Source organism: Wyeomyia smithii, chromosome 1, assembly GCF_029784165.1.
Source record: "Wyeomyia smithii strain HCP4-BCI-WySm-NY-G18 chromosome 1, ASM2978416v1, whole genome shotgun sequence".
Taxonomy (NCBI): Eukaryota; Metazoa; Arthropoda; class Insecta; order Diptera; family Culicidae; genus Wyeomyia; species Wyeomyia smithii.
In genome coordinates, this window is record NC_073694.1 from 14,808,060 (window position 1) to 14,821,964 (window position 13,905).

Below are 13,905 nucleotides of genomic sequence, written 5' to 3' on the forward strand. Positions count from 1 at the left end.
TATAACTTTTGAGTACAGTTAAACAACATAACTATTCGAAAAATATTATGTAACCGTTTTATTTTCGTCGTTCAGAGGGTTTGAAACCCAGGAGACCGTTCCGTTTGATTTTTTTTTGGATTGCTCGGGGATTTTACATAAAAATTTTCACGGAATTCAACTGCTAAAATATTTTTTTTTATATTTCCAATGTCCACCATAACCACCATTTGGCTCCTTTCAAAAAGCTACTGTAACGCAGTATCATGATACAAATCGTATTTTACCGTATTTAGGACAGTTCAAGACCCAGAAGACTCTATCGGTTGATAAATTTGCATTGCAGAAGCTTTTTCGATGTAGACGTATACGGTATTTTTCAATGTAGACGTAGACGGTGGTTATAGTGGGTATTGAAAATTTAAAAAAACTGTCGCCGAAATAGTATACCTTCGTGAAAATTCTATACTTTATGTGAAATTTCGTGAGATAAAAAATAGCAAACTATAGAATCTCATATATTTCCATCCTTTCAAAACAGCAAAAAATGGTTTGTACCATAATTTTCACATGATTATTGTTATTTAAAGCACAGTTTGATATTTTTCATTGAAAGAGCCATTAATTGCCTTCAGTTATATGCCCAAATATTCAAAATCGGTTGAACGGTTACAAATTACAAATGTTTGAAAACTGAAAATTTAAAAAAAAAATCTTTTTCCGGCAACTTTATAACAGAAAGAACAAGATCTCTTAGCCTCAAGATTACAGAGTCCGCTTTGACAAGCAAATGGTCATGAGTCTATAAAAATAGGCGTGTAGAGGGAGAGGTAAAAGTTGGAAAATCCGTCACTGACCACGGTGATAAAATGTACTTTCCGTTCCCGTAATAGTCGTTAGAGATGCAGTGGTAAACTTGGTCTGTGGTAACAACGGTTGTAACGCTTCCTTCTTTCCTTCCCAAACGACTGTCACGACGTGGTCGGCGCCGTAATCGATTTTAATAAAGCGGAAGCTATATACTAAATTGTTATACATTGAAGATGGTAAATTATGGCATGGAATTTCTGGTTTCAACTTTTTTTACTTTCTGGTATAATCTTGGTTCTTTTTGTGCTCATTCTTTGCCATTAGGCGGCTTTCAGGTTTGTTTCTGCTTGTTGAACATGTTGTGTATTTTTATATGGCTTTTGGAAACATAGTACCAACAATATACAATATCGCACGCTAGCCTGGGTGGCTAATGCAGTCTCGATCAACTAGATTAGTTGAGAGAATCCGTTATTGATATTGTTTTCGGCACATTTTGCATGTTGTAGGATAAGTACAACGATACACCGTGCCCCAGTGCTGAGTTGAGAAAAAGTTTCCAGCTCGGAAAGGTCCTCGACCTGATCGGGAATCGAACCCGATATCACAACCGTGTGGGAGAGCTAGCCGACCGACATCGCTAACCACAGAACCACGGGGACCACATAGTACCAAACTTTTTTTAAATAATTTTATAACCATTTTTTTTCGATCTAAAATTTTTGTGGGCTTTTCCTGTTTTTTCCTGTGCCATGTGTTCCATGTTTTGTGACCTTTTTTCCATAGTGTTGGTTCTTTTTACATCTTGTACCTAAGTTTTGACTTTTTTGTTTTTTTTCGTAACTTTTTAATCATGGAGACACGCTTTTGCGCCCTTGTCTGCTTTTTGCGCTTTTTATACCTTCTGTTGTATATTTTTTTGTGTAAAAGTAGTGACTTTTTTACGTTTTTTTGTTTTTATTTAGATCCCGTTTTGAAATCCGTTTTCTTTGGATTTGAGCCATTTTGACATCTCTTTAGTAGGCTTGTTATTCTCCACAATATGTGGGAAGAGCAGAGTGAATATTCACTGCTCACTTCTTGCCCCCAACATCAACGCTGCGAGTAGCAATTTTTGTCTCAAAATATCAAAAAATTGGTCGCAGTGACAAAAATACCCAACACAGAAAAAAAAACATTTTTTTTTGAACCGCACTTCTTTCTTCTGCTTTCTGTTGTGTTTCTGCCACTCGCAGAAAAATTAAAACATTTGCTGCTCACACCACAGCTGAGTGAAACAAGAGTGGTTAATCACTCTAGTGAAAATACACAGAAATTCACCGCGGTGCACGCTGCAGAGACAAATTCGAAAGTATTCGAGAATCAAACATGCGGGACGCCTGGATTATTTTTTCAGTTTCGAGAGGCAAAATAAACAACGCAATCCAATTTCCCACCTGGATGCTATGCCTGAGAGACACACAGTAATAGCACCGCAGTGAGCTCTGTTGTGTAGGTATTGTGCTTAGAGTCCTTTCGTGTGAGAAAGCTCACACCAGTTTGTTGTCTCTCTGGAGAGATATTTCAGATCTCACCGCGGTGTTTTTTTGCAAGCAGATACAACCTGAGGAGAAACGACAAACATGCTTTCTAGAGCTTTTTCTATTTCCTTATATGTTTTTTTTTGTAAATATTTCATATTATTTTTTCGAACTGAATTTCTATTTTTAACAACGGCTTTTTCCCGTTAACACGCAAGTTCATTAAGCAGACAGTATGTGAGTACAGAAAGAACGGAAAATAAGCGAACTGGAAATATGATACAGATTTGGAAAAATATACCGCATCCCGACGGGATATATTTCATATTATTTTGTGTTTTTCACTTTTTCACATTTTAGGCAACTTATTGTAGCTTTGATGCTTTTATGCTTCTTTTGATTTTATTTTAGGCCTTATTTGCCTTTCATATACTTTTTACGTCCGAATTTCACTTTCTTGTCAAACTTAATCCTTTGCTGTGTAAAATTGGCAACGCAAACATTTTCATAACAATACATTCCTTCAATATAATTTCAAATTAGTTTTAAGTTTTGCCTGAAATGATTCCGAGGCTAATGAAAGATATCAAAATGGTGGCACAATTATCTCAAACGATTAAATAGACTGAAATCAAAAGTCAATAGATCCAATACGGAAAATGTGCTCAAACACACTTTGGGTCTGTTTCGTGTTTCCTTGGCTTTTTTTTTTTCACCTTAATTCATTTTTAAGCCTTTGTCAGTCTCCCATCTAATTTATGATTAATCTTGTTTTTTCATACTCTTTTCAACCGTAGAGATGCCTTGCATATATTTTTGGTGCTGTGGTGTTTAATTATTACTGGATTTGATGGATTTTGTTTTTTTTTTGTGTTTTTTTTTTTTGTTTTCAATTCTGGGTACTTTTTTGTAAGGTTTGGACCACTGCGACCATTGTTAATTGTGATATTTTTGGTACTTTATTATACCTTTGTTTTTTTTTTTTCAATTTTTTGTATGCCAGTTTTAAGCGTGTTTTTTGCTCATTTATTTTTTACTCAATTTACTCATTGTTAATTATTTGAGATCCCTGTGGTTCTGTAGTTAACGATGTCGGTCGGCTAGCTCTCCCACACGGTTGTGATATAAGGTTCGATTCCCGATCAGGTCAAAGATCTTTTCGAGCTGGAAAATTTTCGACCCGGCACTGGGGCACGATGTATCGTTGTACTAATCCTACAACATGCAAAATGTGCCGAAAACAATATCGATAACGAATTCTCTCAACTTTTCTAGTTGATCGAGACCGCATTAGCCCCACAGGCTAGCGTGCGATGTTGTATTGTTTAATTGTTCGAGGCGTCAGAAAATGCCACTTTTATATTTAATTCGATTTATTGTTGTGAAAAATAAATTGCAAGCGTTTCCAAAATATTTTCAAAAAGATATAAAAATTTGAACTAATTTCTATTCAAACATTTTAACGTAATTTTCTCAACGATTCCAAAGAAAAGTAAAACTGAATGTTGATAACACTAATCAACAAAAGCGAAAAAATGCTGCCCTGAAGCTCAAAATAGTTGCCCTAGAAAGATTATAGCTGATGCCTCTAAACATTGCCAAAACGCATCAACTTACGTGAAAGTGTCGCATAGTGATTGCTCGCTGGGCTCGTCGCTTCAAAGTTTACTTTTGCGAGAAAAATCACTTAAGTCTCTGAAAAAATGTTAGTGGCTGGGGGCATTAAAATTCACAGGAATTGTTAAAAAGTTATAATCTTTTATTTTTCCCAGTTTGAGTTTCAGGGCCACAGCTGTGTGTTGACCAGTGTAATTTTATTCCAACAAAGATGCTCAAAGTAATTCAAAATAACTCTGAATGACAGGAAAAATATTCTTGCACTATCAAACATAATTTGTTTGCTGATTGTTTAGTTTTTCTTGTCTCCCCCGCGTCAACTTCAGTGCCCTCAAGGCCTCAATTGTTTTCGCAGGTATTCTGTGCGTCGTTTTGTTTCTCCTTTTATGAAACTATTTGATATTTTTTGCATGGGTTTTTGCATTTTATTTTTTTTTTTTTTTGTATGTTATTCTGATCCTTATTTGTTTTTGTTCGTGTTGCTCAGCTTCTGTTTATCGGAATCTTGAAACTCTTTTCCATCTTTATGTCGCGTTGACGCCTTCTCTAATGATTCTTGTTAATCATTTTCTCCCTGCACATTTTTTCTATGCTTCTTTGGCTTTTATTTTATATTTTGGCTGTGCTACTTCTACTCTTACTTACTTTCTGATAAATTGTGGTTAATTGCGTGTGCTTTTTTCAGTTTTTGGCATTTTTCCTAGTAATGGTAGTATTGTTCACTTTAAATATCTATTTCATGTTTTTTTCTAATTTTTTATATTTTATGCCTATTTGTACTTTTTCATGCTTCGTATATTCGTGCAAATTTCCTTTGTTACGTCATACCTTTCGGTGTGACGTTTAATGAAGACCATAATTCGTTGAAGCGGACTGGTTATACTGACTCATTTACTCATTCTACACGAAGGGCCACCGACTCGATATGTTTTCTACTTTTACCCTCTGTTGTATCTGTTAGTGTCTTTGATAGTATGTTTTGTATGTTTTCGTGTTTTTGACACCGCGTCTCAAGATTATGGTACCGCTCTTTTACACGTCTTCTCTTCGTACTTTTTCTCCCAAAACAATGTCAAGCAGCAAGTTTTTTCGAACAATTCAACATGACGAACTATGGTTGCGCTTAACTGAATCGTACCCCGCCTTATAGTCTATAACCAGATGATAATCCTGCAGATTGACCTTTGTAAATTTGTCAAGGCTTTGACACAAACACAGTCATATTCAGACTACTACTCTTCAACAAAGGCTTCCTATAATGGTTTTGGTCTATGAAACAGGACTCGGTACAGAATGTTGTACCCAGAGCTGAGAATCGAGTCGGTGGCCTCTCTTGTAGACCGAGTAAATGAGTCCGTATAATCAGTTCGCTAAAAATCCCACTTTGTAAAAAATTATGGTCTTTACATGAATAAAAGATGCGGTGTTTGATCCTCCATTCGTTTCGAGGCAGAAGAAAAATCGTATAAATGACCAGCAGCAGACCTTTCGTTCGATCAAACTTTGCACTTTCGCACCCGATGGGGGCACTGAATTCAAGATCATCGTTTGTGACCCCCGCGGTGTGGAATAATAATCCAACCGATTCCAATTAACAGTCACTCGTTCGATCGCTTGTTGATGAATATTGTACATCAGCAATAACAACAACAAGCAGCCATTAAGCACTTACTTTTTTCATAGGAGAATGGAGAATATCCCGTTAAAATTGAATGGAACGGTTTTATTTTTTCGTTCGTCGGTGTTTCACAGCCGATTGAATCGGTTGTAGGTCATTCGGTGCGTGTGTGTTTTTTCGCTGTTCGATTATTCTCATTCCGGTGTTCTTCATTAAGACACTCTAAGCCACTTAAGCGTATGCGCGCCCAGCTTTGGCTTACGGCGTTATTTTTATTATCGCCCGTTCACGAAATAAGCAGCATTAAAATAACATGATGATGATGGTTCACCTGTTTCATTGGCCGCTTTTTTTTCTCTCTCTCTCTCACTCTCCGTTTGCAGGAATTGCAGAATGAAGTCGGCGCTCTATTGGAATTCCGTGATCTGGTTATCGAGACATTTCCCGATCTTAAAACGAAGATGGCATCGTCTACTGCCAACAGCACACTCACCGGGATCCCGTCATCATCACTGGCGTCCAGGTAGGCTCCTAGAGGCGTTCGTCGTGACTAGTAGAGTTCATCGTTTTTTTTTTCTTTTCTTTGATAGACGCGAGTGGGAGCCCGGGATACGGTCCCGGCGGAAACTGACCCAGAAGGACGCGTCCGCCGAAATTCACCAGCACTCGTCGTCGCTGACTACTCGCAGCAGGAGTAACTCACACAGCGGCAAGAAGGAACCAAAGAGCGGTGAGGGCAACAACGGTAGCGTGGTACAGGATTCGGGATTCTCCACCGAGACGTCCTCGTCGAAGGAGACACACAGTGCCTCGTCGACGAGTGGTGGCGTGCAGGTTGGTGTCTTTTTAACTCGAGAAAATAAATAAGGAACTTATCAAAGTTTTTTTTTACCTAGGGAACGATCGTATCAAATACAACCAATCGATTAACTGTAGATACCGAAGATGAACTGTGGAATTTGCTAGATGTGATACATAGGAAAAGCAATCGACTTCGGGAGGAGGTGGACGCGCTGCAGCAGCTGGAGCGGGAAAAATGTCGAACCAATCAGCTAAACAATAATCACACGAACGTGGTCGTCGTGGGCAGTACTAGTAGCGGTAGTAATAGTAGTAGCAATAATAGTAATCTTATCAGTACGCATCATAGTAGTAGCGGCAACCTTCTGCACCACACGCACCAGCCGCCGGGTGCCTCAAGTGCCACCAGTGTCCCAGCAGCAGCCGGCGGCAGCGGCAGCCTAGCGAAATCCTTTCAAACGCAACTCCTAGTGGACGCTGTAAATAAGGACGATGTACAAATTCTACGCAAGGAGCGGGACCGACTGTTCGACAAGCTGTCCGAGTACGAGGCGGAAGCGATCGCGAGCCGGATACGGGCATCCAAGATGCAGGACGAGGTGGACGCGTTGGCGTCCGCCAAGCAAGAGCTCGAAAATCAGCTGAAGGCGGCCCTAAGTCAAAAACTAGAACTTAACAGTAAGATTCATGATCTCCACCAGCAGTTTGTAAATAAAAGTGCGCCTAGGTAAGTTTCAAAACCTCCCTCAATCAATAACAGCATACTAAAATTATTTTTCCCAACAGTTCTCCCGAGTCAATCAAAAGCCGCCTCCCGCTGACGCCCGCCGGCTTCCGGAAGCATTCGTCGACTGATTCCAATACCACCACGATCATCGCGATATCATCCCATCTGTCATCGTCGCCGTCATCGTCGGCGGCAGTGACGACGACATCTTCCGGTGGTGTACTGAAAACCCGCTTCAATCAATCAAGCTTCGCACCGGTCAAGAGTGTTAGCAGTACGAAAATCTCCGTCCCGGTGGTGCCGTCGGCTGTGATGGCCGGTCCCGTTGACAAAGCTGACCTCCTGCTAGATACGGGTAGTCCTACGGCAACGACAGTGTCTTCGTCGTCATCGTCGTCGTCTCCCTCATCGACGGCGGCTACCTCCAGTGGGGACGATATCAACAATCCGGCTGCAGCAAGGAACGGTGTTACACCCACGCTTGGTAAGCTAGATGGGCTAATCAGCACACCGGCGCGGCTTACTAAAGTGCGTATGACTGACTCCAAGAAAATCGCCGCCATCCTGTTGGAGACGAACATCGTGGAACTGCAGAGACACCTGCTCACCATCACCGTGCAAAATCAGGTACGTACCCCCCAATTGTTCCCCGCCCTTGGCGGCCGCATTCCAGTGATTCCAATTTCGATAACAATGTCCGCGCCGGTCAAATTCCAATTGGCTTTGATTGGTCTCTGTCAGCTCTGGCAGCGAAACCGGTAGCCGCGCTAAGAGCGCAGTTAGCTACCACACAAAACGCATCACGAGCGCGGGGTACTGAATTTGCATTTGTTGATGGCCGGCTGCCAATCGAATGCCCCACGACACACACTCGCTCGAACGAACGAACAAACAAATCGGTGCGAAACGCGGTTTGCTTTTCACACACCCACCTCCGCGGCGGGTTCAGGTCGGGAAACTTATCGGGGCGCGCTGCTGTCCGACACCGTTCAGATCACCGTTAATTTATTGTACTGCCAAAATAATAATTTTCTTCTCAATTTGCTCCCGGGAATGGGGTATGGCCGCGACTGACCGCCACACCATAATGGAACGCGGCAAGAATTGATGGGCTTCGCTGCGTTGTACGGCGGCTGGCTATGGTTGGAAAGAATTACGATTCTCACGTATAGCGTTTCAATTCCATTATGACCATATGCAGAGGGAATGATCTCGCTTTTGTTGTTGTATAAATTACACGCCCATATGTCCGCCGTCGCCTCCACCGGCAGCAGCACCGTCGTTGTCTCCTGCCGGATTTGGCATTAACATTAACGTGGACGGCGGCTGGACACTCGCTGCGTGGTGCGTGCTCTGGTGGGATGTCGCTCGATGCTATCTTTCTCACGACGACGAAGCGACGCGCAAGGGTGGAGTGCTCTCTATGACTCGTTCACGGTCAGAGACCGGTGGTTTTTGCTGCTGCTGGTAGTTCAAGGAAGAAACGGTTGAGAGCGAAATTTGTTAGAGGATTATCGCGAACAGGTCTAGACTGAAAACGAAATGAGTCTTGATCTTTATCAGAGTGAAATCAAAATGTTGCAATTGAACATCTAAAAGAACTTAAACATGAAAATTTATCGGCATGGTGTTTTGACCAATTTAATTACGGGGGACGGTGGTACTGTTCCACAATCTATATGCGTATCACATTCCACTGCCGACTTATTCTAATGCTCATCCCTAACTACACACACTGATGTGCAAGCGTTAGTAAGGGATGAGCAATAGAATAAATCGGCAGTGGAATGTGATAAGCATAAAGATTGCGGAACAGTACCACCGTCCCCCGTAGTTTTATTGGTCAAAACACCATGCAGGAGACAGGGAGATTGCGGGTTCAAGTCCCGTCGGGATGCGGTAAATTTTTCCAAATCTGTATCATATTTCCAGTTCGCTTATTTTTCACTTTTCCTACTGCACACATTGTCTGCTTAATGAACTTGAATGTTAACGGGTGAAAGCCGTTGTTAAAAATAGAAACTTAGTTCGGAAAATAAAATTGCGGTTCTAGAAAAAAAATATACACTCTTAAAATTTTTTTGTTTCTGGGCAAAATTTTCCAAATTGTCACAAAATATCAAATATCTCAAAAAGTACCTTTTTCAAATTCTCATTTTTTACACATTGAAGATGATATGTACTACTACTATCTGTCAAAATTTGGTGATAGTAAAATGAAAAACAAAAAAGTTATGAACGTTTGAGTATTTTGACATTTTCACTCTGAACCTTTTTTTTAATTGGTTTTTTTCCTAGCTACACATTACAATGTTAAAAAATTATCACTGAGAGTATGATACCAATCCAACGCGCTGTTTTAGTACCATAATCCATCATTTTTATACTGGCTTTGTTGAAATCGAATATGCGTAGCTCACCGCCGAACCCTGTTATCAAAAAAATTCTGCAGTGTATATATTTTTTGCCGCAATTTTATGACCTACCACTCATACGAGTCGTTTTTTAAATAGAATTTTTATCCATCAGTTACCATTTTGGAGTGGCCGTTTTGAAACAACAGTCGCGAGTCTACATGAAGAACTGATATCATAAAAAGACTTCTCTATCGAAAACGAACAACTGTAAAAAGTTTCAGTGGCATCGGAAATTACATGCTAAAAAAACATTTATTTTCACCTATTTTCCATGGAATGTCTTATATTCGCCAGGTAATCAGAGTTTTAGTTTTTGTCATTAAAATTGTCTATATTCATTCAAATTCCTATCAGTTTTCCCCGACTGGTTTGAAACAAATGCCACTGCTATATTTAAAGTTGGAAATAAGAAAAGTATCACTCACACACTCTGCATCCCATTCTTCTACGAGAAAGCTCAAGCTGTCTCTGATGTATTTTCTCAACAGTGCGCACCGCAGTGTACTTCTGTATATTGTCACTAGAGTGATTCCCCACTCTTGTTTCGCTCAGCTGTGGTGTTAGCAGCAAGTGTACTATTTGTTTCTGCGAGCGACAGAAGCTTAGCACGGTGAATTTTAACTCCTATCTAACATGCAGCTCTTGCCTCCTATCTAACATGCACTCGGTGCTTGATACTCGTCTTCGGATCGTCACGCAACGAATGAAGAACAACACCACACAGCGAATATCTTTTTATAGACCTTTTACCGGTTTCAACAGCTCATAAAAAATAACACCACCCTGGTTCCACCAAATACACAGCATTACCGGATAGTCTCCATAATTTTGTTTCTTTGGGTTGCCGAGATGAATCCTTATTCCATCACCCCTCTTGGCTGCAAATCATAAGAAACCTAATTTCTTAGTTTTTTGAATCACTTTCAAAGTATGCGGTCGTTTGGAGACAGCTTAGCGGGTAACTCCTAATGCCGAGGCAAGCTGTTCCTGCGTTTGTCATGGATCCTTATCGAGCAATTCCTCCAGTTCAGCGTAGGTTTTTGCCTTCCTTTACGTAGACAGTAATTAACATTGAAACTACCGTCTTTAAAGCAACGGCACCAATCATGGCACCTTTCTTTTATTTTTTTATTTTTGACGTGGAACTACGCCTTTGTTTTCTATACTGCCGTGAGATGACAAAGTGACGTAAGTGCCATTTTCCCGAATATGAGTTTTTCATACCAATTTGTTCATTATTCGAATACCTATCTATCATTATCTTCCTTTTCGTTGTAACTCATCCGTACGTTGCATAAAATCAGAAAAACAAAGTGACGTTGGCACACATTTCCATACACAAGTGACGAGAAATTCATTCGTTTTTGGGCCGTACTGAAAAACTGATCACTTGGATCTACGTCACAATGTCATATCACGGCAGTATACTGGTAAGCATTCTGTAAAACTGAAAATGAAACTGGCAAATGTTGCGTCAGATTTCAAACAATAATAACAGCATAACCACATGATGGATAACAATAACAAATATTTCTGTGGATAGATAAAATGTTGAACAATTTTGTAATACATTAGTTATCATTATTTTTTCATTGCAAAGTGGTAAAAATCGATAAAAAGTTTCAAGGTCAAATTTACGCGAACAACAAACCAATCCCGTGCGAGCATTACTAGCACAGACCTAATGAATAGACACCAACCATTCCCTATCATATTCTCTGTATCAATATCCAAAAAAAAATTAACAGTCTCCTCGTCCCAATAGATCAATTTATGTTTGCTTCTATGAACCTAGACTAATTTGATGTCTCGAACGTGAAGGTTTTTCGAAAAGTTTGAAACAACCACTTTTCTTGAACAATTTCAAAAACCTGCTTTTAGAGCGTAATAGAAACTGATGTCTTAAAAGAAAACATGTACCAGCATGTTGAAAGAAAACATGTACAAGCAACAGTACCGTAGAGTATATGTGTAGCAGAGCGCCGGTAGGTTCTCGTCGTCTATCATTGCAGCGGGCACGACTTCTATTCGCGTGCAATCAAAACTGCAATGGCGCTACTGATGGTGATTGAAAGTTTATCTCATGAATATGATTACCATAAAAACCATAAATTACTTAACAAGAATTGAACATTTTTGCAACGGTTATAAGTTATTTTTATTTATTTTTTACGTTCGATATTCACCAAATAATCGTAAACGACATAATATCGATTGAGTAAGTTCCTAAAAACACAAATTGTTAGAAGAGTAAGAGCCGACGAATGCTTGTTATTTTTTGTCCATTTACTCAGCACTATTCAGAATCTTTTTTTACATTTCAACATTGTTAGCTTTTTTTTTAATTTTTAACTTTACGAATAAAATAATTACCTTATATTAGCTGTCTTCGTAATACAGTGAATGTAATTGTTGGCAAATGAAGTGAAGCAAAAAAAATTATTCTTTTAAACTTTAACTTCGTTGTAATTGTTAAATGTTGTTTGCACAAAAAGAAACTCTACTGGCAGGCGTAAATGAAGTTCTTTCGAGTGTAATTAAATATATTTCTGAAAAAAAATAACGGGAGGGTGAGAATTGGAATACGTAAATCACTGAACAAACGAATTAATTGTGTCTGTAATTACAGTATTTAGTCCCACGTCATCATTTCATACAACCCTAGGGCTGTATACCTTGTAGTATTTTAATAGGAGAAGATGTTTTGTGATGCAATAATTATTTACTAATATTTTATCAGAATTTCTGTTGATAATCGTGGCATCTTATTTTACTTAGAGCAGCATGATAAGTTTTTCAACTCTCGATGCGCTTCAGTCATTTTTTTTTCAAGAAATGAGAAAAGTGACACATCCCGCATATGATGAAATTTTAAAATAAGTTGTCTTACTTGATTGCCTAATATACACTAAAGTCGCTTTTTACGCGGGGGATACGTGCCGCGTAAAAAAACCGCGTGAATTCCGGAATCCGCGTAAAAAAACCGCGTAAATTCCGGAATCCGCGTAAAAAAACCGCGTAAATTCCGGAATCCGCGTAAAAAAAACCGCGTAAATTCCTGAATCCGCGTAAAAAAACCATCGTTAATTTTGCATTCCGAGTGAAGGGGAACCGAAATCCGGGCAAAAAAAAACCGCGTAAATTCCGGAATCTGCGTAAAAAAACGCGTAAATTCCGGAATCCGCATAAAAAAAACCGCGTAAATTCCGGAATCCGCGTAAAAAGAACCGCGTAAATTCCGAAATCCGCGTAAAAAAAGCCGCGTAAAAAAACCCGCGTAAAAAAAACCGCGTAAAAAGCGATCTTAGTGTAATTGATATCTTTGACTTCGTTGATGTACATGACCTTTTTATCATTTCGATCGTTCTTGCCTTCCTTGTTGTTTTAATGATTTTTCTCATATTTTCACATTTTTTTTATATTTTTGTCATTATTTTTCACCTTTGGTGTTTTCTTTCATTTTTGTCATTTTCGACATTGTTGCCATTATTTTTTCGTTCTTGAAATTGTTCTCATTTTGGATTTTTCACTATTTTGAACAATTTTGTCATTTTTATTGATGTTTAAAACATTTTTTTTGTTTTAAACATCAATAATATTTGTTAAATTTTTATCATTGTTTTTATTTCTGTCCTTTTTGTTATTTTAAACATAATTACACATAATTATTTTTCAGCGTTTGGCGTTTTAGACATTTTAACCGTTTCTAATATTCTCAACCTTGACATGGCATTATTTTTACACTTTTGAAATATTGTTCATTCTGGATTTTGCTGACATTTTTGTCATATTCAGGGTTTTAGACATTTCTAGCCTGTTGTAAATTGAGTTGATTTTGATTATTGGATTCTAAATCTTTTGTGTTCTTGAATATTTGGATTCTTAGATTTTCTGATTGTTGAACTGTTGGAATCTTAAATTTTCTTGGATTCATGGTACCTTGGATTTTAAATCTGGTATTTTTTGATTCCATTTTTTCCTGAATGTTTGGACTTTTGTAATTCTGTACTTTTATATTCCTATGTTTTTGAATTATTATTTTTTGATTCTTAGTTTTTCAGATTGAAAAATTCATGGAATCTTGGGTACAAAGATTCTACTTACCTTACTTACTTTTGCGGCGACAGACCGATTATCGATCCAGTGCCGAATCCAGATTATGTCGCCATATTAGTTTTTGCTAGTCGTTCGTCCGGCATTCTTGCTACATGACCAGCCCACTGTGTTTTATCCGCCTAACTATATCCACCGAGGATTGACCGCAAGATTCTACGTTCAAAAACAGCAAGAGCTCGCCGATCAGCATTTTTCAGCTGGTTACGCAGTCCGTAGGCCCTTATTGCGGTCGCTATCCGTCTCTTTATCTCACGGCTCATTGTCAGCAATGTACCCAGGTAAATAAATTCGTCGGCTACT

General features: G+C 38.9%; 1 protein-coding gene across 7 annotated transcripts in view; it reads left to right on the forward strand.

Moving 5' to 3' along the window:
- LOC129719165 (uncharacterized) overlaps window positions 1-13,905 on the forward strand; it is a 179,474-nt gene that overhangs the window by 138,654 nt on the left and 26,915 nt on the right. For all 7 annotated transcript variants that reach the window (XM_055670613.1, XM_055670616.1, XM_055670614.1 and 4 more), the window contains 4 exons: window positions 5,928-6,067; window positions 6,135-6,378; window positions 6,441-7,072; window positions 7,132-7,699. In XM_055670613.1, the coding sequence (XP_055526588.1) occupies window positions 5,928-6,067; window positions 6,135-6,378; window positions 6,441-7,072; window positions 7,132-7,699 (1,584 nt within the window). The remainder of the gene's footprint in view (window positions 1-5,927; window positions 6,068-6,134; window positions 6,379-6,440; window positions 7,073-7,131; window positions 7,700-13,905) is intronic.